The sequence below is a fragment of the Bombus impatiens genome, unplaced genomic scaffold, assembly GCF_000188095.3.
Source record: "Bombus impatiens unplaced genomic scaffold, BIMP_2.2 scf_0203, whole genome shotgun sequence".
Taxonomy (NCBI): Eukaryota; Metazoa; Arthropoda; class Insecta; order Hymenoptera; family Apidae; genus Bombus; species Bombus impatiens.
In genome coordinates this window covers 1,412,143-1,434,899 of record NT_176622.1, presented here as the reverse complement: position 1 = coordinate 1,434,899, position 22,757 = coordinate 1,412,143, and the positions used below count along the sequence as shown (strand labels likewise).

Below are 22,757 nucleotides of genomic sequence, written 5' to 3'. Positions count from 1 at the left end.
AAAAAGAAAAAAGATAAATTTTGCAAAGAATTCACGTATAGTGTGATACAGATCCCAGGTATTAGATATTCCACTTCTAATTTGTATGTACGTCCTCTAAAGGCTAGATACATAATACATTAACTGTTAACTTTCGAATAGCACTTATCATTACATCTTTTGCTTTTTTCTTTTTTCCTTTTTTTTTTTATTTATTTAATCACCGCATCTCGCAATTTTACTTTCAGTCCTTATAGTGATGCTTAATTTATATCCTCTTACTTGATATATTCATGTACCATAACCTATTATCATAGTTACTTTGAATTAAAAACTATGTTTGATTTATTCCTCTGAATCGTAATTCGTGCATCTAAGATTAAATTTTTCGCTTTAAAATATTCAATTGATTAAATCGTTCGTGTACGAATCATCTAATTATAAATAACCGGATAGGCGAATATCTCCTTCTCTTTTATTCAAATAATACGTATTAGTTGTTCAGTTGTAACAGCAATTATATTTTAATAACAACATTTTAACATTATCGAGTGCTTTATAATCGTAAATTATATCAGTATCTTCCAACACTTTGTGTCACAGCTATGTTTAACTTTATTTTGTAAGTGCATCTATAAACTGTAGTACTAAATATTGTATAACAGCGATTTTTATGAATGATCCTTCTTTTTTTTATCATTTTTAGAATATTTTCAGAAATATCCTCTAATTCCTTCTATTTTCCTATACTTTATTTAGTTCGATTGGTTTTCATCTGGTTAATAAGAATATATTTCACTAACTTGTATATATTGTTGCAAACTAGTTAGTTAACTTTTAAAGAAACGTAAATTGTAAATGAATAAATACATAAATATGCAATAAGAGATACAATTTCTAAGATATTGTGTACGATCATAAATAAATTCTATTTATCGAAATTTCAAATTAAAATGGAAAATTAATTAAGTAATATAAAGAAATGAAGAAAACACTGTTATATAATATTGTACCATAAATTTCAACTAATTTTTTTTCGTTTCCTTCTTTTTTCTCACAATCTCTTGTGCGCTGGAACTTGACCTACAATTGTTCCCTTATAAATATAGTACTTTTGTAGTATTTTTTTTTCTATTTAGCAAATGAAAAATAATAAATATCAATATCATCAATGTCGACAATTTTTGTTTAGCAAATTCAATAAGCTTTCGAGTTAAATAACTATTTTTACTTTTTACAGAACTCTCTCTTTATTTCCAATGTAACTTATTCAAAATATATAATTAAATATCTGAGCAAAAGTCATAAAAATATGTTTAAAAATCTCAGGAGAAATATAGATACTGAACACGTTAAAATTAACTTTTTGGCATCGTCGATAGATGTAACTATGATTATGTAATCAATGTCGATCTTCCCATTTTTATTTAAATTTAACTTTGTTTCTCCTACATTAAAATATAAAAAAGTTATCCTCTTCTGCGTTTGAAATACTTCGTCTATTTTTTTTTTTCTTTTCTATTGCTGCTAAAAATGTTATATCAGCTAATCGAAATTAAAATATCTTTTTCTTTTTGGCAGTTACAATATTCTTTGAGCAATATGTGTGATATTTTTTAAATTATAGATTTATTCCTGTATATTATATTAATTGCATTTACTATCTCTCTGGTTTATAAAACATCGTGTCAATGAATGAAGTTACAGTGTCATAACGTAACTTAGCCGTACACTTTTGGTATACAATTTTACATTATACCTTCAGAAGTATTCTAGTTTTTCTAAAGCAGTTTCTGTAACGATGCGTATTACCATTCACTTCTCACTATCATACACTCATTATGCATGAATGAGAACACTGATACTGCTGTCACTCTAACTGTCCGTACTACAAAGTGATAAGCTACGTTATTCAAACTTGAAATAGTTTTCCAAAGAAAGAGAAAGCATCGTTTTTGCGTCCCATCCCTATTGCACTGTTTAATCGTGATAACACGTTACAGTTATATGTAGTATCTAAAAAAATAGGAACATGTAAACGAACAAATATATTATAACAATTACAATTAAGCAACAGCTGCAAGTTTAAAATATATAATGAATTAAACGTAACAAAAAAATAGATAAATGCTATTTTAGAAAGAAAGATACTTCGACATTTGGTTTACGATGCCTGGGGATAGTGTTAAGTTAGTGGACGGTAAAGCACAGAGAAATATTGCTAAACGGTTGTTTCCCGGTCTACATGGATATATTCCACGAAACCGGGCTGCTGTTGTCAGGATGCTGCTCCCAGTAGCGTCTCCTCTGTCGGCGCTCGCCTCGGTCTATTGCTTTTTTTTGTACCCTTATAGTGAAGTCTTTTCGTACGCGCTTTTGACCTGGAATAAAAATAAAAAATTAATAACTATATAGGCTCTCTCCTTTCTCTCTTTCTCTCTCTCTCTCACACACTCTCATGCTTTGTGATAATACCTGCTAATCAGTACCACAAAGAAGCACGCAAAGGCAGCGATAATTCCAGCGACACCGGCTAATACCAGCCACATTTCCGAAGGTAATAATCCAAGTAATTTCGCCCCGTTACCACAATTCGCTTCATCGTGTCCGGACGGACAATGAGCTCTCCCATCACACCAAAGACTCGCGGCAATGCAAGCGCTTAATTCGGGACACTTATGGGGACAGTCTCCGTTAGCCAATGTCTCATTCTCTATTCCTCTTTCGGGTAAACGTAGCTGTCTACGTAATGCAGCTCTGCTCTTCGAAATTTCTAACCACGAGGCTGCAGCCTGACCAGATTCTCTTGCAACAAAGTCCAGCAAAAGCGCAGGAGGTCGTGGTGGACCTGGCCATTTACCCTCGCCGGTGCCTCCTAGCCACTCTTCGGAGAAGACGTGAACGGTGAACTCTCTTGCACCTGGTTCAGCGGGACACACTACTTTTAGAAGTTTTGGCGGCCAACCGGAGTAAAGGAGGATTCTGTTGGTGGTTGGACATTTGCTTTGTTCGTTCATTTCTGATATCGGCGATGGTTCTAGGGGGAGGAACCAGCCCCAAGTTAAAACGAAAAGGGACCTGTTTTCGCGTGCCTCCACTAACCATGGAAGTCCTTCACAATAAATATCTGGTCTCGATAATGGTGGAGCCACGAATCGTAATTCACCACCTGCAAAAAAGAGAAATTGTTAATATACTTGAAGAATCTGTGACTGTGATGACAAACCAGTACAAAACTGTATAAGGTTTTAGAATTATAACTTTTTATTTTATGAAACAAATTGTGTAATTAAAATTGTGTTTACTAAATGTCTTCATAATGAATTTACAATAATAAAAATAGAATTCACATTAACGATAAAATAAAATCTTTAAATTACTTATAGTGATAGATATAATATACAATTTTGTACATGTTTTCTATACAATGACAAATTGAGTAGTGAAATAACAACCTTCTCCGCGTACTCTTTGCTTTCTGGGACACTCGGGTGCACGAACAAGTTCGAAGCTAGCATAAAAAAAAAGAGTTTCAAAGTCTTCGTGCGGAGCTTGTTGTTCGATTAAAAACGTAATCTCTAAAGCTCTGCTCGAAGAGATGTGCGTCAATGGAAGATGCGACGTGTTATCACATAAACAAGCTCTCGGAAGCTTTACATCCCGCCAGGGCGCTTCGTATAAAACTAAACGAGCTTCTCTGGAACCCACTTCTTGAACACAACGTGGTCGGCCAGTATGAGGGTCTGGCTCGCTCGTGCAAATAGTAGACTCGCCTAGACTGACGTTGTGCAACGTCAATCGCACCCTCTCGTCTGCACCAGCCTCTATACGATATCTACAGTCTAATTTTGGGGATCCACCTCTTCCAAAAAGACGAACATCACGAGGTGATGTTACCTCGCCGCTTCGAACTTTGCGCCATACTCTGCTGCAAACTCCGTCTCCCCAGGGTTCGCCAACTTGAGTGGTCGAAATAAATTCATATTGTGCCTGTGCGAATAAATAGGATAATACACAAAATGATAGAATATGTCCTAATAATTTCTCGATAAAGATAACAGCGAATTGAGGTCAATAACGATGATATTATTAGCTTACATTAAAGTTAACCGTATGAAGTGCAGTACCCAACAACGTTTCCATACGCAACGTTAAAGATGGTGCGACTGTGATGTAACTTTCATCCTCTGTACAGGGTCTCGTGCTTCTAGTGACATTCCTCAGAGCCGCGTGTGCACACAGCTTAGGTGTGTCGTCGCAAAGCGTGGCCATTGGAAGTCCAGTGGACGGTGTACCATCCCAAAATATCAGCTTTATCGCGCAAGGTACATCCGACTGAGAACTGGCGTTGTTCTCGACGCTACCCGTTAAGTCCCGTTGCGAGTAAGAGGAAAAGTAAATCCACACTCTGTCCCCAGCGGATCCTTTGATATTCCAAGTACAGCTGGAATTTGGTGGCAGTGCGTGAAGCGGCGCTCTCAGTATGCCGCTCCTTTTGTTAGTACCATTTACAAAAAAATGGCAACCTTGAGGGCCCTTGGCGTAGTCGAGGCCATCAGAGTCGACGTAAACTACTTGAATCTCGAGTTCGAGCCTCAAAGCAGAGGCACCAAGGGGGATGGCTATCGGGGAACTTCGGAACTCCACTTGCATAGTTGGACCTCTGGCAGTGATCCTGGGTAAAGGTCCCCCGCAATAAACCAATAAAATCGAATCTTCTGGTCTAACCCCGTCTCGAAAGATAAGATGATCTTTCTCCGGGCGGCAATCTTGCCATACACTTAAAGTACTATTGGCTGTGGTAATCCCGACTGGACCAGTCGGCGTGGATTTCACCGAAATCATAGCATGCTTACAGGTGGGCACCTCCTTCTGTCTTATAGTTATCAAGCAGCTGGCATTTCTCGGATATTCCCCGGGATAGTTGGGACTCTGTAGTCTACATTGCTTCAAATGACATTCATAAAAGTTTCTAGAACAGTAAGTACCCGGCACGGGGGAGCCCCTTTCGATCGGAAGCTCAGGCTTTCCTAGTCTAGCCACGGCTTCGTTGCGCGCCACAAATCTGTACCTTAAACGAAATTCAAAAGGTACGCTGGAAGGAGCGTGAAACAATCGTATAGACGCCGTGACTGTACTCGTCTCGCTGTAGTAAGAAGCTTTCCCTTCTCCAACTCCACACCACGAGCCGCCCGTAAAGTGTCTACCTAATTCTGCTAATTGTAACGATCCTTCAGGACAGCTGGTAACGAAGCTATCAGTGTTTGGGTCTACTCTGCCCACGCTGAACGCATCCCACAAAAGTTGTACAAGTTCACCGTACCCCTGGCCAGCAGCGGTGAACGTTAAATGACAAAGGAATGGCAGACGTTCCTCGCTAGGTCTCGGAAGATCCAATTTGTATGTACGTCCTTCGCGTCCGTGATACGTACGATTACAGGGTGTACACATCGCTGGCTCGTCACTATTATCTCCGCAATCATCTCGTCCATTACAGTACGCGTCAATCGGTACACAATGCCCATCCCGGCAAGTTAACTCGGCCAGACCGCAATCGCCAGCTGCCACACGGTCTGTCCAACCGAATAAAAGTATGAACAGAACTAGAACAGTTACACGAAATCGTTTGTAACCACCTCCAGCATCAGCTATCTCCTGTGAACAAGCGTTCATAAAGTTTTTCGTTGTAGATAGAGTAAGATTATTTAAAAAATTTGTAGTGAATGTTAAAAAAGATTTAACAACTATAATTAATAATTAGACTTCCTCCTATCTATGACTTTATGAGTTTTTTTCTTTAAAAATTGTTGTTCAAAAATTACCAATGTGTGAAATAGTGATGTAGTGATGAAATAATTGTTTGTTAATATCCTAATAGCATAGTTCAATAAATTACATAGGTATTCGTTTTACGGAAGTACTTCACAAATTTTATAATACGTTCAACCTACTTTTCCACATATTAACAATCAATTCTGTCACTATAGAGCACTGTCACGTAAAAGGGGGGAAAGAACCATTTACCGAAGTAGGTGAACAAGTTAAATCAAATACTTGGACCGCACTGTATAAAGGCCAAAAGTGTACCAGCAAACAATGCATTTCAATCCAGGAGGTGGCACTTAATTACCTCTCTTATCTTTTATATATTTACACAAATACTTCGTACAAATAAAGATACTTGAAGCGTGAAATTTTATCATCTTGATAGACTTCTCTTTACGATTGCTGTTTGTGATTTTAAACTGTCTTGTCAAACACTTGCTATGGATAGCTCTATATACGTGAAGGTAATGAAAAGCATATACATACATACACATTCTCTGTTGCTTACATTAAACGGCGAATTTTATCACGAATGACTTCGTTGAAAGTCGAATCGGAACGAAATCTCTCTCGAGATAAAATCTAGCTTTTGATGTGCTTTTCACTTTCATACTTATCTGTATGCATTCTTGCGTGAAATCGTTTTTTTATTTTTCACGATATAACCCAAGATACATTACCGGCCTTTTTGACACCAAACACATGTAGATCTACATTAACATATTCGTGGCTGGAAATTTTAAAATTCAATAATTTTTCTAGTTAACTTCAAATATAAATTAATAATAATAGTTAGACTGCAGATGTTTATGCATTCTAAAATAATTTAAAAATATAAAGATATATAGAATACACTTAATATGCAAAAATATAAAAGATATCCAAAATAAAGAGGTTAGTGCGGTATTTAATGGGTGGAGCAAAGCTGTATTTCCTGAGTTACATTCATAAAAATATGAAATTCCATAAACATCCGCGTCTAATTGATTACCATAAAAAATTTCCCTTTCCTCGGAATCAACTAAGGTGAAAAAACCGAATAATACACCAGTGGCCATTAACATGTTTAGCACGTCAGTAATGATAAATAAAACTATCAGAAAAATTAAAAAGTTAACGATACAAAAATTACGTATATGATGATATATTACGTATATGAGATGTAAGGATATAATAATCTTCATGGAAAAAACAATGACAATGTTTATAGAGATCCAGAATGAGTGTGCCAACTTGTAAAACGATGCACGCAAAGGTTCTTGTTTAAAAAACATTTTTTGATTTATTAACGTGTGAATCCATTTACCATAATCATCTGTCAGTGAAACGAACATCACAACAGCAAGCCTGAATCGATGACACCGAATCAAAGTTCTACGCTCGAGGGATCATATGCCTGGAAAGTGGTTCAAGCACGTCGAAACCGTGACTCTTGACAATAATGACAGCCGACATAATTATAATAACGGATCACATTGTTAATTAACATCACCCCCGAATTAATTTATGTTCACTAAATGTGCTATATAAAATAAAAAATTCAGTCACTAACACGAGAGATTCACTCTTTCGTTTTCTCTTCTTTTTTTTAGAATGCACTACACACTTAGCAACAATGACAAAGATATCGTAAGTCACAACAGAGAATAAGAGCTCGAAAGAGGGTAACGTTTATACGAGGCAGAAAGTCCAGTGACCGAATGCAACTCTACACTGTTAAAAGGTTGATGCGCAACTGCACACTGCACAGTAAAGAGAAAAGCCCGGAGGGCAGCTTCGCTGCAGGGCATACCGGGGTAAGGGTGATGGAACGAAACGGGGCTGAGCTCAGGGGCCTGGCACCTCAATGCATCGATCGCCGTTTGGTCCTTTTCTCTCCGTTTCAACGCCCTAAACCACGCTACGTATCGCACTGACGTAGCTAACGATCACAATACCCGGCTGCACTAGGTCTCTCGTAGTCATTAACCACGCTTTTCTTTAAATCCCCAAAATGAAAATGAAATTTCAGTAAATATTAAAATATGAATAGCGTTTAAATATTTGGTTTCACTATCCGATATATATATACATAAATTATATTACTTTTCGTGTACACTACGCTTCTTATTTGAAAAAATATCCTCAGGGATACAAACATGTAAAATAATTGAGACAGCAGCTCCTCTCGGCTTTCTTATACAACAATTTACCGCTAATAATACTAGTTAATTGATGAATAATAAGATATAGACTTTTTATGATTTTACAATTTTTAAATAAAATAATTTGTAATTTATAAAATTTCATTAATTTTGTTACCAAATTTAATGATATTATTAATATTGGTATCTTGTGACTCATAAAATTGAACAAGAGAGCTCTAACCATGGTTCGGAATCAAATCTGGTCAGCTACCAAGGGAGAGTCTTGTCCATTACTAAAGATTTAGAGATATAATGTGTTACCTAATACTCTCTGAGATAATAAGGCTTTAAAGTCAATACAATGGAATGAAAATGTAGTTAGTGTATTTAGTAAATGAGTTACAAATTGAATTTAGTTATTTAAACGCGAATTCCTATTATACGAACAAAAAATCATACGTAGTAGAACTGTCCTTTGAGGAAAAGGACTATTTGAGATAAGAAATGATAAATACCAATACTTCGTCTTCTTCGTTTATTGATCCAATATGATACATTAAAATAATCATAATCTTTTGTCCTGCATATTTGCCTTTTTTTAAATGGGGCATCTAAACTTCATACCCCGTAACCTACTTGTAGTTGTCTGAAGGTTAAACGGGGGTAATAACGTTGCGTTATACCCTCAATACGCTTCGGCACGCGGATTAACTTCGCGCTTCAAAGCTCACGGAGAAAAATGCGAGCTACAACCCTGAGCGCTATTGGCGACGAATTGTAGGTCGAAAGGGATGCACACAGACAGAAGAAGCAATAGTGGAGCAGAGAAATGAGCTTGCGGAATGCTCGCAAAAAGGGTAATAATAATGCTTTGAAAACCTATACATGCTTGAAACACTCGACTTTTGTTCTATTTTTTGGGGAGAAATTTATTCAACACAACGTTGTCTCTTGTCTAGTTTATAAGTATATGCATTGTACAATGAACATATTTTTTAAAAAGATAAAAAATTGAAATATTTTTCTTTTCGTTTTTAAATAGAATATTACACTTTAATTTCGAGAAGCATACATCATATAATTCTTTTATTTGTCGAATTAGTCATTACTCAAATATCTGTTTTGACCATTATCTATTTTTAGTTGAAGAATTGTTGAGACAGTATGTTCAGTCTTATATGCATACTGTATTTATAATGCTAAAATAGGTCGACGAAGTGTTTTCTATTTTTTCTTCACTAGATATCAGAGCTCAGTTTTTTCATCATCAGAGCTCTTTTTTCTCGCTAAGCTGTAACAAGTATGAACTAAAAAAGTTATATTATGATGTTTCATCAATAATGATAATTAATAATGTAAAAAATACTTAGGAGTAATGTTTTTTGAGACCATAAAATATTATTGACGAAAATCACATACACACTCGATGCATATACACATCTAATCATAGAAATCGATTGGATATACAATAATTTTACCTCAATAAAAAACTAGTTTTCGTTACAGTGTTTTCTTAAGCAGGATGAAACGATAAAATAAAGTAAGAATTTACACAAATTAATTTAGAGACCTATTTGTCTACTAGAAATAAACTTCCTTTCTTTCAATTTAAACAATTTCCGTTTACGATCTTCTAGCATCACATTCAATGTGATTATATGATACATAAAACATTATTCATACTTATTACATAATACGCGTTGACGTCTTTATACATTTTCCTTTTAATCTGCTTATTAAAAACAATATGTACGTAATGTTTTCTTTTTTACAAATAATTTAATCAGTGCGTATTCATTCATTATTATGAAAAATATATTGAGTTCATAAAAACGGAATGCAAGTTCGTAATAATTCGATAATAAATTATATTCCAAAGCTTAGAAAGCATATCGCGTACGAATATCCTCAAGTTTTTTTGACACTTCGGAAGCTGTTCGTTCGAGATCGCCAGATATACTTTTCTGTTTTGTCGGTTCAATAGAATTGAATTGTTCGCAAAGATCTCCGTCTATTACATTCTTTACAGGATAATAATACGATCTAAATGATAAATGATCTCTTCCACAAAGTGGTGGATGCTCCGAGCGCATATGCATTTCCAAATGTTGGAAAAAATCATGGTCCTCGTGACTCGTAAAGGGGACGAGGACGCCAACTGTTCCACTTAATGTCGTATACACCAAACTTTCAGAACCACCGGGAATAAGAGTTGCCTTTTGCAAAGACATAACAGTTTCACCAACATGAAAGCACGCAACTGTGTCTGCCTTCTGACTGGCTCCATTTAATAAACCCCTATCCCATAAGGCTTTGTTCCCAGTTGGATCTTCGTCCACATCGTCGTTAATTCCACTTGCTAAGCGTATCTGTTAAAAAATATGAAAAATTTACATACTTATCCGAACAATTTTATTAGTACCTAATTAATTACTGAAATATACAGTGTTACTTACAACAGCAATGTTTCCAAATTTGTCGGCAGTGGCAACGGTATCATAATCTAGAACGCACGTTGTCGTTATCCATCTCGGGTGCGTATCATCGGCGAAGACTATAAGCTGATTTTCTTGGCGTTTATATCTAACAGCATATACGGATTCCTGAACATCACTTACATAAATTCTTTGCCCAATTGCATTGATAGAGACAACAGCATTAGGAATATGTTTGTTTTCACATTTTCTCAACAATTTCTTCTTGCCCATATCATACAAACGCAACATTCTACCGACACCAACTAATACCCTTCCTTGGTACGGACATATGGCCAAAGGTACTTCATCCAAAGTGGTTTTATGCACCAATTCGAGATTGGTACATTCACTATTCACTCTACAAAAGAATATTTACTTTTGTACTCGTTCTTTTTTTAACTACATACTTCATGTGGAATTTAAATTTCAGTACTGCAGGAATTTCATCAAATTACATTACAGTAATTGTGTGTATTTTCATCACAAAAATTGTTTAATACATCTTTTATCTTATTAAACGTATTAGAGCAAGTACTTACCTGTATGTATATAAAAAGCCACCACTGCTAACTCTTGGATTCAATTGGAACTCTTTCGCGATACCAACTATGAGAAACAGTTGATCTCCCTGATTAGAAAATTTCACAAGGCTCAAACTATAACATAATTCGTTAAAAAAAAAATGTAGTAATTTTCCTTATTCCCAAATGTTTGTTTAAGATATTGATATTTTCTATATTCTTACCATAAAGCAGCTAAATTTTGTTCGAGTCGATGTACTTCAAACGTTTGCCCTGTTGTGGGAGCTATTATTCTTATTAACGACGCCCATAAACCAGGTCCAGCTCTTGGTGCACCAAACACGGCTTCGTTGGGTTCCTCGGATAAGAAAGCTTCAGCCAATTCTCTCGCTACCACAGCCTCTTCTGCTCCTGCAGCTTCTTGCATTTCTTCTGCCATTTGTAACCTTCTCTGCTGTTTCGTCTCTTCAGTATACGCATTGTGTTCCGTTTCAATAATTATCAGATGTGCAGAGTCCGTGTGAATTGCGAATTTTCTCGGGGTATATTCCAAAGGAAAGCTAATTTGGTTGAACACCGCACCTAACTTTTCGAGAGCAAGGATTCTAAGCGTATTCGTCGAAATGGCCACAATTCCTTCTGGACACTGTTCAGAACTGAAGCCTGATGCAAATTCTAAACTTTCGTATGACAGTGGCGTTAAATGAAAACGATTTTGATAATAGTAACTCAACCATGATCTGCTACTCATTGCAAGCACAGCTTGATTTCCCTGCATTTTTATCCTAAACAGTTTAACAGGTCGAGAACCCAAATATCGAGTTCGTGTATCTGCGAGATCACCCGAAATGGGATCTAATACTGTTCTTAGCAAAACACCATTTTGTAAACCTGCGAGTATATATTTAACTAATTATAATAAAGTAAAAAACAATTTTGCAGCTATAATATTGCTGTTGTTTACCTATATTTAAATAGAGACTGGACTGTTGTGGTGATAAATCTTCAGAATTATTTGCATCTTTAGCACCCATTTCAACGATACATAAACTTTCCGCGGCCGCCGGTAAAGCTTGCATACTTCTCGGTGCTAAACAATCAGAAGGGTCCAGGGAAATAATCCTTACTGTATTATCTTGAAGACCGACAGCCAAGAACCATGACCTTTGTTCACCAACAGCTACGTTTCCGAGCGCCATACACATTACTTCCGATGGCATCTTTTTTCGTTCTGTATATTCATTCAATTGCCCCGTCTAGGAAGTACAAAATGACGAAAATTATTAAATATAAGTGGAATTTGGATTGAGAAGGATTCGTGATACACTGGATTTCAAAGTTGTCCACTTTTCATCTAGTTTAAATAATTAATATTTCACTAAATAAGATGAGCAAAGTGACATATTTTACGCATCTTTTACATCTCTAAAGATAATTAGTACCATAGAGAGAACAAATGATGCGATTAAAAGATAATAATACAATTTTAGCAGATATAAATGGAAAGCTAGTATACATACAGGGTCCATTTCGAAGTATACCAATTCTCCTCCCGTGAGTGCAATTACAACCTGACGTTGATTTACTGCACATTTCACTATAGTTTTTTTACCAGGAGCTTTCCATTCGTTCACACGTTTGTCTGCCCGAATATGACGTATCCCATCAGGATATACCTAAGCAAAATATGACAAAGCCATCGTAAAATACGAAAAATGGTAATTAGAGAAACAAATGTTTTAATAATGGTAATTATGTCGAGTTTCATTTACCAGACATGTTTAGAACAATTATCTAAGCACTCAACGATGCGAAAACTCTGTATAATATAGCACTATTTATTGCGACCGACTCGTGGTCGACCAGGAGTCGGAGATACCGTAGTGCATTAAAAACAAATTGCATAATAAAACAACGTACTTGTACTAGGGCATCTTCTCCCAAAGCAGAGCAACTCAGTGTTGGCGTAGTACCAAGAAATCCAGAATCAGTCACTTCTTCTACAGTTTCTCCAATACTAAGTACAAGAGTAGCATTGACGAAGGACACTATGATGTAAGCATCATACTCCTCTGTAATCAAAATTACAAAGCTCACTCTGAGTATCTCAGAAAAGTAAAGGTGTAAGAACGAAATTCGATAAAATAATAGAAATCGTTTCTTCGTAGACGGTCGAACACGCTGTTTTTTTTTTCATCCTACACGCAAAGAGTAGACGGTTTTTTGGATGCAAATTCAATTTCTTTAATCTCCAGCGATTTTCACAGTCCTTACCTTTCTGTCACTTTCTGTGTTCTGTAGTTCAACCAATAGCATGCCAGTAGCCTGAAAGAGAGAACTGGTGTTTGATAAGAGTATATCAAGCCACCAGATTCATTAGTATCATTTACAAAATCAACTTTTTTGTTCTCTTTTGCATTTTGTTTTTGTATTGAAAAATTGTAGAGTTAAACTAGAATAAGTAATAAAATAATTTCTCTTCTTTTGGAAGTAAATGATTTAATGGGATTTATACAAATAATTATTACTTTCCCATTTTTTTTTAGTCATTCAAAAGAAATTGTTTTACATATAATAAAAATAATTACGAACGAAGTCTTATTCTAGATATCTCCACAATTTTTTAACATCATTTATTTTTTTAATTATTACGAATATCTCTTAATTATAAAAAATATCCAGAAAATTAATATTCTTATATATTTAAAGATATTCATTTCTTATTTAAGTAATATTCCAACTTATTGTAATTGAATTTAAATAAAAACTATTGCAAGAAATTGCTATATAGTATAGTAGGATGATCAAACTAATTAATGTGTAAATAATATAATCACAATTGATAAAAAGGTGTGTATCATCGATGCAGAAAACAAAACAAAGCTGGTAAAATTTATTCTGCACTGTCGCTTAAGCATATAGTGGAGAAGGAAAGAAAAAAAGAGAGAAGGACATGCAAACAACTACTGTCAAAGATATTTTTAAACTAACCATCGACTCTTCTTTTAACAGTCCACACAGCATTTGGATTACCAGGCAGTTCACTGACAGCCATTTCGGATACTTCCAAACCGTGCCGTAATACGCGTAACGTTGATCGTGGTCCTCTACCACAAGTTATATATAATTCAGGAGTATCCTCATTTGCTAAATCAGCTACCTATATAAAATAACAAATCATTTTATGAATGAGAATTTATCAAAAAGATATACAGTAAATTCCAGATAAGCAATAACCAAGTATCCTGGAATTACTGTACTTACATCTTTTTACATTTGTAATTCTTAGGTTCAACTTCAATTTGCAAAGACAAATTGAAGGCGACTAAGAATATTTTACTATTGCACCCCTCTACAGAAAAAGAACACATCAAGTATAACTTTTCTACTTTAAAGGTGCATTAAATTTTAGTTTTAAGTATATTAATAGTACTGATAAAAAATTACCTGACATGCCATTATCGGCGATAAGCTATCCATTTCATCGACTAGTACTAAATTTCTAAGTGGTCTTGGTGCAAAAAAGAACGTATCACCTTCTTCAAGAGGCATGGCAGAGCTAAACTCTGGTTCGTCGTCATCATCTCCTAAATGTGCAATTTGGTAAAGGTAACTAAAAAAAAATTGTTTAAAATGTAATTCAATTCAAAAATATAATTCTTTAAATATATGTAATACACTTACTGGTTACCAAACTCCGAGGCTACAAATAAGAAACCAGTTTTCAAAACGCACATGCTTGCTGCAACAGGTACAGTGTCAAAGTATTTTAATTTAATTTCAGTCACCATATCTTCGTCTGTCTCGAGTGTAATTTTAAAAATATCCCCTTGCTCGGTTTGAGCCAAAAAGAAGAACATGCTCTTTGTCTTGTGAGTAGCAGAACATACAAATATCATGCCTCTTTCGGGATCATCTAAGTCATTACGTCTTCTCGGAATCGGACAACGAATATCGTGTTGATCTCCTAAATTTTTGTATGTTAAATAATTCTCAGAGCAAATAAGAACACCACTCGGCCCGTCATTCCCTCCAGGAACAGACACAAGAAAATTTGCGTGTTCTTCTAAAGGTTCACTATATTTGCGTACAACATGATTTAAACCCAAATCAAGTTCATACAAAGTCAATGTTTGTTGCGTCTTTACCGCTGCATCTCCTGTAGGGTCATTATCAGCTTCCTGGGTAACATAAACAAAATTGTCAATATTATGGAATACTGTATATTTTTCGCATATGTTGGAGTATTACCTCATAATCAATTTCTAAACAAGCAAACATAGGATTTTCAAAACCCACATCTACTCCCACAGTATGATAAACTAATGTGTTACTCTTATGTGCCTCCAAAGGTGAAGAAATTGTAAGACGAGCTTCTGGATCTCTATTTAAAATATAAACAAGCTTTTGTTTCTCAATTGCACCTAAAATAAATACATTTTCTTTTGAATTATGGATGAATTATATCACTAAGAACATTTTCATGACTAGAATGTACCATCATTAAGTGTGATTATAATCAAAGTTAATCAGTTGAAACACGGACATAACTAAATAATCAGTTGGTACAAAAAAATATCTAATTACATCTGCACAATTTATAGAATTATTTAACAATATATGCATTACCTATCATTACAGCTCTTCCTTTGGGATCTATAGCTAAATATTGTCCAGGTACAATGCGTCTACATCCACTTTTCCCAAATGTTTCCTGATGTACTTTCTCAAAAACATTTTTGGCAGGAATATATTCTAAAATTACAATGCGCCCAGAATCTGATCCAACAACAATATAGTCTTTTGTACCACCAGTTAATCTGAAGGCCATTAAAGATCTTATGATTCCAAAGACTTCTACAGTCAAAAGAGTATGAACTTTTCCTGTGTTTGGATCAGGTCTTAGTAGTTCCAATGACTTCCCACGTGAAACCAGAATTTCTTGCATTTTACTACCAGAAAAATTGCCATGCACTGCATGGGTGATACCCGTGGCTCGTTGAAGAGTCAAGTTGTACAAATACATCTTTGTGACTTTTTCTTATTATTCAATCAACCACTAAGTAGGAAAATGTGACACTTTTCATTGAAATAAAAAACCTACATCCATGCTGTAATGAATATTATAGATAAAATTAAATTGTTGCAAATTAATATTTTTTTATAAAAGAACGAAAAGCATTATCTAATGCATTTAAAAATAGAAAACTATTATAACATAGGAATACAAGAATAATTTCACATAAGACAGTAAAAAGGAGTAAAAAATGGAAGCGTCCGTTCACGTTAACTTATAACGCGAACTTCGATCTTACTGAACAACAAGCATTTAGATACTTATCGAATAAATATAAATTTATTAATTAGATCAACAAAAATGTTAAAAAATATTAATTAAAGTCATCTGCTGCACGTGTAGAGTTAAAATTTAAGAATGGAAATAAAAAAGCTTCGTAGCATGTACGTAAATGATCTTTTAAACGTTAAATTAAATACAAAATAAAAAAATATAGTAATTCTTAAATATAGAATAAGGTTACGAAAATTATTTCACCTTGCAGCTGAAAATATTTTTCAACTTTAAATACGATGCTAGTAGATAATTCTGTTCTTCATAAATCAACAACCATACCAAGCAACCAACTTTGTCCCATTTCAGATTTACTTTGACCACACTCAATAACATAGGTAGAATGGAAACTAACATAATTCATAAAGAATTACAACGCTACCTATAGTTTTCCAATAGAATTAGAATTATTCCACAATATGATTATATTTCAAGAACCATATTTATAATAATATCTTACAAACAATAAATGAGATTAATAAATATATCATTGAGAATATAATCTTTTAAATCTAGCTTCAATACATTTAATAACAAAAAAGTTCAATGTTTCCTTGTGAACTGCTCTTAAGACTTGAAAGTAAAATCGGGGAGAAAATTTCTTTTTTAGTAAACCATAAAAGATAAAAAAATAAACTAAACTAAAAAAGTTGTCTAATTTAATTTTAATTTATTAACTATTAAAAATTAATAAAATAAAATGGTAAGAAGTATTGCTGTTTATCATAATTTTAAATCATGCACATAGAAATGTTTAAAATACGCTTAAGACTTATAGTTAGCGCCACTGCAGTTAGCGCGGTTCACATATATTCTTTCAGTTAATATTTAGACATAAAGTACTTATATGATATATAACTTAAGTTAATATTGGTTATAAACAGAATTATGTGTATGCAAGTATCATATCGATAATTTTTTTTATATAATATAGTAAAAGAAATGAACGAGTTTAAAGATGAATAACATTAGAGCAATAACATTTAAGCTGTTGAGAAGATATGCCACTAAACCTAAACCTGAAATTGCTGGAGTACGAGGAAAAGTACGTCTAATGAAAATCGAAAATAATAGAGAATTTAAAGATAATCTTGAAGACTTTGATGAAAATGATGTGGAACAATACGAAACCGATCTTGCTGACATTATTGAGTCTTATACAGATCATAACAGGTATATATAAATAAATATCGAGTTATATATATATCAATTATATTTTCAATATATTGTAATTTTTAGGCAAACTGAAAAGGATTGTAAACTACTGAAACATCGTATCATTAAAAGCAAATATTTTAAGGAGGTAGAACCAAATTTTCTTACATACGTTGAAAAAGATCAAATACAGAAGCTGCATGAAGAAAATCCTGATGAGTGGACACCTGAAAGACTCAGTGAAAGTTTTCCAGCTTTACCTGAAACCATAAAAAAGATCTTGAAATCAAGATGGGAACCAAAATCAGTAGAAAGGATTCTTGCATACGACAATAAGGTTATTAAAAATTGGAAACAATTTAAAACTGGGCAATTACCAGTGAATGCTAACTTAAAAGAGCATTTAATGAAATTTAAAGATAGAAAAATTAGTTTAACAGACAGGAAAACTTTGGCAGAAAAATATATACCAGCAAAGATAGAATTTCCAAAACCCAGAAGTTCATTTTTTGGTAGTATTATAGCAGATTCTATTAAGGAGAAACCAATTGCAGAAGATAAAGTATTAATTTCTTCACAAAATCCTCCAAACAAAGATAGAAAGATAACCAATGCAATGAAAGAGAAAGATTCTAGATTAGTCAAGAAAACAAGCAATAGTCTTATACATAGAGAAATGCATAACGAAAAAGCGATCATGAAAAATGAACTGATAATTTCCTCACATAACAATACAAATAGAGATAGAAAAAAATCTATAGTAAATGAGGAAAATTTAACATTAGTCACAAAAACAAGCAATGGCTCTGAAAGTAGCAAAATCCACAATGCAAAAAAGCATGATATAAAACAGGAAACATTACTCTTTGAAGAATTCTTGAAACACAAATTACATAATTCAGATGAGACATCATATAAAGAAAGGACAACATTGTTGGATACTTATAAAAAGTATATAGAATCTAAGAATTCAGAAGATGTAAGTCCTAACATATTAAATAATACTACAAAAGATACTAATATTGAAGAAAAATGTGTTAGCACTCCAAAGAATTTATCTGATGAAAATATGCTGGATGTTAGAACAAATGCAACTGAATCCAAAGTAGCAACCAAAGCAGAAATCAAAAGTGCAAGCTTGGATACATATGTAAAAGAGCGAATCTCTTATATGGATATGGATTTGGAATATACAAAACGTATAAAAATTCCTCAAAGTGTTTACAAAAAAGGCAAGACATATAGGATAAAGGATTGTTATTATGATTATGATGGAGAATTTTTATATAGAATACCAGGATTAAGGGGAGATTGATCATTATATTATAATCATATAATAATTTGCTGTATTTATAGTTTTATTATTGTAGATACCATTTATTGTAATATATATATATATTACAATAATATAAATATTTAAGATTATACAAATGTGTAAAAATAATTGAATAAAAATATGTATACTTTTTATTTATAAGAAAACTTTTACTAATTATATATTTGATAATATGATACTTTTGAGTAAAATTATCACATTGGCACATATACAATTATTATATATTCATGATTTGTCCTAATTTTTGTCGATAGATGTCCTTCTCACTATCCGCAATATATTTTATGAAGATATTCGATGTTGCAGATAAATCGTTCGTAAAATGGTAAATAATCCTAATTGCTAACTGAATCATAATCTTCTAATCACGTGAAGGCACGAAATAAGCGTGCTTGTCCTTCTTTTCCTATATTAATCCGAGGTCATGAATGTTTAATTCGCAAGCCGGTCACATTTTTTTCTCACAACTAGGTTATGTTCTTTTGAATAACTTTCATACTTTCGGTCCCGTTGCATCATAAAGTTTAGTTTTTTAAAATTGAGATATTATATTCTGCCTCTACAGAATTTCTTAACGAAATAATAATGATATAAATAATTACACGCGAAAGAAATAAACTTGCATAACATGGTAATAATTATCTATTGTATATAATAAAAATTTATCAATCCTTAATTCCTATTCCTATATATCTCCCTCACAAAAAAATAGTAAATAATATTATATTTTGATATAAAAAGAATTATATTAAAAAGAATCATTTTAAATTGTACCATGTAAATTATTATCTATGTGAAAGGAGATTCATTTTCTATGAACTTGAAATGCATGTATATCTTTTTCGTATAGTTTCAGAATTTTTCTGTGTCTAAAGCTAGCCTTATTGGTATCACAAGATCTGCCCGATCTAAGAAGAAACTTCCCAGAGATGGTTCAACAATACATATTTACAATGTTGTACTACGGTCTCAATTACCACAAATCACAAATATTCAAGGATTATCAGTGAGTTTCCCTTTAAAATATCTTCAAAAAGGTATATAGGTCTGATTAATTACCATGTGTTTTTTTTTAGGTCAGATTCTATTCGAATCCAGCGAGGAGACCCAGTTTCTTTTCTCAATTTCTTGAAAATATCAAACATGAATTGCAAAAGAATAAAGAGATGAAGGAGTCTTTGAAAAAGTTCAGGGAAGAAGCAGAAAAACTAGAACAGTCAGAAGCATTGCGTTCTGCCAGACAGAAATTTCAAGCAGTTGAATCTGAAGCTGCCAAAGGATCTGAAGCTCTTAAAGAAAAGTTAGAATCCTTAAAAGGAAAGGTACGATTGGAAAATATTTGTTAGTATTTGTTAGTTGAGAATATGTGTTATGGAAGTTAATTGAATAATGTCACATAGGTACAAGAAGTTCTTGAAGAAGCAAGTAAAACAGAATTAGGCAAGAAAGCTGGTCAACTGAGCGAGGAAATAACAAAGTCTGCAAAAGGAGCAGCAGAAACAATATCTGAAAAAAGCCAGGCTTTAGGTAAAACAAGTGCATTTCAAACAATATCACAAACTGCAGAAGCTGTACGCGAGGAATTAGATCATCAAGGAATGCATGGTAAGGCAATTTTTGCAAATAAATACGAGGCTTTATAATAATATGTTTTTTAAATCAAAATTGCAGGAAAAGTGTATGTTGCTCCCAAGGTATTGAGGAAAAGAAAAGATGTGGTAGAATCAGTAGATAGCAAAGTTGTCCAACCAAATGAACAGGCTATGGATGTTGAATTGCATAAAGATTCTAAATTTTATCAATCATGGCAAAACTTTAAGGTACATAATTAAGATAATCGAATTATATTACATATTTGCAGCACTGCAGATGTTTGTAATAATTATATTTTTCCAAGGATAAAAATCCATATGTGAATAAAATATTAGAATGGAAGATCAAATACGAAGAATCCGATAATCCTGTCATTCGTGCCTCTAGGCTACTAACGGAAAAGGTTACGGATATAGTCGGTGGATTGTTTCAAAAGACAGATTTATCTGCAACACTAACAGAAATTTGTAAACTAGATCCCAGCTTCGATAGAATACAATTTTTAAAATATTGTGAAACAGACATTATTCCAAATATTCTGGAAGCTATGGTAAGGGGGGATCTTGAAATTTTAAAAGACTGGTGTCACGAAGCTCCGTACAAAGTAATAGCACAACCACTGTTACAAGTAGAAAAACTGGGATATAAATTAGACAATAAAATTTTAGGTAATTTTTACATCTCATATAAAATGTTTAGTTTTATGCGGTTATTCCAGATAAAGCTAAATATTTCAATTTCAGATATCAACAACATAGATTTAATAATGGGTAAAGTAATGGAACAAGGACCAGTTTTAATAATCAGTTTCCAATGCCAACAAATCATGTGTGTGAGAGATGGCAAGAAAAATGTTATTGAAGGAGATCCTGAGAAAGTAATGCGTGTCAATTACATATGGGTATTATGTCGTGATCCTACCGAACTTAATCCAAAAGCTGCATGGCGTTTACTTGATCTTAGTGCTACTAGCACTGAACAATTTGTATAGTGTATAGTTTAGGTATGAATTTAGTTAAAGCTTTAAGAAAAAATTAATGTGTATACTACTGTGACTGAAGAATAAGTGAGAACTGACATGTTTTTTTATGGTTTTCAATGCAACTGGTATTGAAAGAGAAGATTCTTATCGAGATTCGCGACCTTTATATTAATTCATAGATGATAGATGTTAATCTCTGTGACTTAAATTAGACGTTCAATTCTATGTAGCTTGAAGCTACAGGATCTTTGTAAAATCTTCCATATATAAATTTTTGATTTATGTGTTTGCATAGAACAATCAAATGTTATTTGCATTACTAAAATGCAGATTATAAAAATTTGATTGTTTATACTTAGGATTATAATTATCTTTATACGCCAGAACAATTAATTAATTACAAATATAAATTATTGTGCTATCATGTTTTATAATCCATATGTTACATCATCTGGGCTAAAATGCATGAAGTATACACAAATTTTACGAACTTGTTTCTGTACATATTTAAATATTGGTATTAAAATGTTAAAAAATAGAGCCTAACAAGATATATATATTGAATGCCAAATATTTGTCTCACACAAATTATATAATAAAAATGAGGGAATGTGTAAACATTTTACAATTAAACAGAGATTGTACATATTTTTCGTGTCTATAATAATAGGCTACAGTGCATAGTTTATTAATACAATCACTCATTATTTTTTAAATCTGTAATATACAAAATGAAAACACTTGCTTTTAAATTTCAGTAAGATTATAAACGATAATGTATTGTATAAATGAATTCAATATGTAAAAATTAAAGAAAAACAGATGTTTTGAGAAACAGGAATGTAGACTGTAACTTAATCTTCTTCCTTCCTCTTTCTTCTTCTATATAACTTCGTAAACAATTGAAAGATATTTAAAAAATTTTGTAATGTTCAATTAAAAATGCACTGACATTTTTATTCATAATTAATTCCTTTCATTCCAGAATACACAATTTAATTTTTTTGAAAATTCGCTATTAAATCTAATTAAATCTGATATCAATGGAACTATTTAAAAATAAAAATTTTTTTTATATACAATTTAATCAAATATTAATTCCTTTGGAGTGTAGTGAAACTCTTCTCTGATTGGCTAGTTTTACGCTCGTCTCATAGGAAGTTAAAATTTGATTACATGTCAGTATCCGTTCTTTCATCTCAACTACATTTGCTATAAAAGAATTTCCTTAAAATCATTGTAAATCGTGCGTGATTTTATTGTAAATATATAGTATAGTGTATTTATTGTACTACGATTATATAACTTGTATTAACCATTGTATGCAATTGAACGTTATAGAAAAAGTGGTGTAATGAAACTATTGTTAGTACATACAAACATGATATAACATCTAAATGATGATAATTGTG

At 33.0% G+C, this 22,757-nt stretch overlaps 4 protein-coding genes and 1 long non-coding RNA gene across 8 annotated transcripts; 3 read left to right on the top strand and 2 right to left on the bottom strand.

Annotated features, from left to right (window-relative positions):
* Positions 1-1,228: 1,228 nt before the first annotated feature.
* On the bottom strand, positions 1,229-7,401 carry LOC100745009. 3 transcript variants are annotated; one of them, XR_001102136.3, is made up of 6 exons: positions 6,004-6,101; positions 4,078-5,634; positions 3,435-3,969; positions 2,455-3,148; positions 2,131-2,360; positions 1,229-1,995 (listed from the first exon to the last, which is right to left on the bottom strand). XR_001102136.3 is itself a non-coding variant. In XM_033319667.1 (6 exons), the coding sequence occupies exons 2-6, from the start codon at positions 6,079-6,081 to the stop codon at positions 2,258-2,260; spliced, it is 2,967 nt and encodes a 988-aa protein (XP_033175558.1). In that variant the 5' UTR covers positions 6,082-6,535; positions 7,112-7,401; the 3' UTR covers positions 1,229-2,257. The 3 variants fall into 3 exon arrangements, 2 of the variants coding, with proteins under 2 accessions (XP_033175558.1, XP_012238679.1); XM_033319667.1 differs by adding an exon at positions 7,112-7,401 and having other exon boundaries at positions 1,229-2,360; positions 6,004-6,535; XM_012383256.3 differs by lacking the exon at positions 6,004-6,101 and adding an exon at positions 7,112-7,401 and having other exon boundaries at positions 1,229-2,360.
* LOC117151423 lies at positions 5,583-8,306 on the top strand. Of its 2 annotated transcripts, none has more exons than XR_004461333.1 (3): positions 5,583-5,674; positions 5,967-6,269; positions 7,398-8,306. It is a non-coding gene; the product is annotated as an uncharacterized LOC117151423 (long non-coding RNA). The 2 variants fall into 2 exon arrangements; XR_004461334.1 differs by lacking the exon at positions 5,583-5,674 and adding an exon at positions 5,740-5,879.
* Positions 8,307-8,820: 514 nt separating this feature from the next.
* LOC100744889 (splicing factor 3B subunit 3) lies at positions 8,821-16,639 on the bottom strand. Its single transcript, XM_003487806.4, has 13 exons — positions 16,484-16,639; positions 15,559-16,040; positions 15,181-15,353; positions 14,614-15,110; positions 14,377-14,542; positions 13,921-14,089; positions 12,850-13,001; positions 12,450-12,605; positions 11,894-12,185; positions 11,154-11,820; positions 10,948-11,064; positions 10,388-10,766; positions 8,821-10,300 (listed from the first exon to the last, which is right to left on the bottom strand). Exons 2-13 carry the CDS (start codon positions 15,953-15,955, stop codon positions 9,812-9,814), a joined length of 3,654 nt encoding a protein of 1,217 aa, XP_003487854.1. The 5' UTR covers positions 15,956-16,040; positions 16,484-16,639; the 3' UTR covers positions 8,821-9,811.
* Positions 16,640-16,998: 359 nt separating this feature from the next.
* On the top strand, positions 16,999-18,758 carry LOC100744766. The gene is made up of 2 exons (XM_003487805.4): positions 16,999-17,452; positions 17,519-18,758. Exons 1-2 carry the CDS (start codon positions 17,238-17,240, stop codon positions 18,747-18,749), a joined length of 1,446 nt encoding a protein of 481 aa, XP_003487853.1. The 5' UTR covers positions 16,999-17,237; the 3' UTR covers positions 18,750-18,758.
* Positions 18,759-19,004: 246 nt separating this feature from the next.
* Positions 19,005-21,894, top strand: LOC100744529 (mitochondrial import inner membrane translocase subunit TIM44). The gene is made up of 7 exons (XM_003487803.4): positions 19,005-19,095; positions 19,621-19,776; positions 19,847-20,092; positions 20,171-20,375; positions 20,442-20,590; positions 20,668-21,031; positions 21,107-21,894. Exons 1-7 carry the CDS (start codon positions 19,093-19,095, stop codon positions 21,352-21,354), a joined length of 1,371 nt encoding a protein of 456 aa, XP_003487851.1. The 5' UTR covers positions 19,005-19,092; the 3' UTR covers positions 21,355-21,894.
* The last annotated feature ends 863 nt before the right edge of the window (positions 21,895-22,757 follow it).

Coding starts and splice junctions, on each gene's coding strand:
- LOC100745009 (XM_033319667.1), bottom strand. CDS start 6,081: ATGCATTGTTTGCTGGTACACTTTTGGCCTTTATACAGTGCGGTCCAA. Junction 5,635..6,003: donor TAACTTGTTCACCTACTTCG/GTAAATGGTTCT, acceptor GCTTGTTCACAG/GAGATAGCTGATGCTGGAGG. Junction 3,149..3,434: donor GCAAAGAGTACGCGGAGAAG/GTTGTTATTTCA, acceptor TCTTTTTTGCAG/GTGGTGAATTACGATTCGTG.
- LOC100744889 (XM_003487806.4), bottom strand. CDS start 15,955: ATGTATTTGTACAACTTGACTCTTCAACGAGCCACGGGTATCACCCAT. Junction 13,002..13,920: donor TGTTAAAAGAAGAGTCGATG/GTTAGTTTAAAA, acceptor TTTTGATTACAG/AGGAGTATGATGCTTACATC. Junction 10,767..10,947: donor GGCTTTTTATATACATACAG/GTAAGTACTTGC, acceptor ATTCTTTTGTAG/AGTGAATAGTGAATGTACCA.
- LOC100744766 (XM_003487805.4), top strand. CDS start 17,238: ATGAATAACATTAGAGCAATAACATTTAAGCTGTTGAGAAGATATGCC. Junction 17,453..17,518: donor TCTTATACAGATCATAACAG/GTATATATAAAT, acceptor TGTAATTTTTAG/GCAAACTGAAAAGGATTGTA.
- LOC100744529 (XM_003487803.4), top strand. Junction 19,777..19,846: donor CAAATATTCAAGGATTATCA/GTGAGTTTCCCT, acceptor GTTTTTTTTTAG/GTCAGATTCTATTCGAATCC. Junction 20,376..20,441: donor AGATCATCAAGGAATGCATG/GTAAGGCAATTT, acceptor TCAAAATTGCAG/GAAAAGTGTATGTTGCTCCC.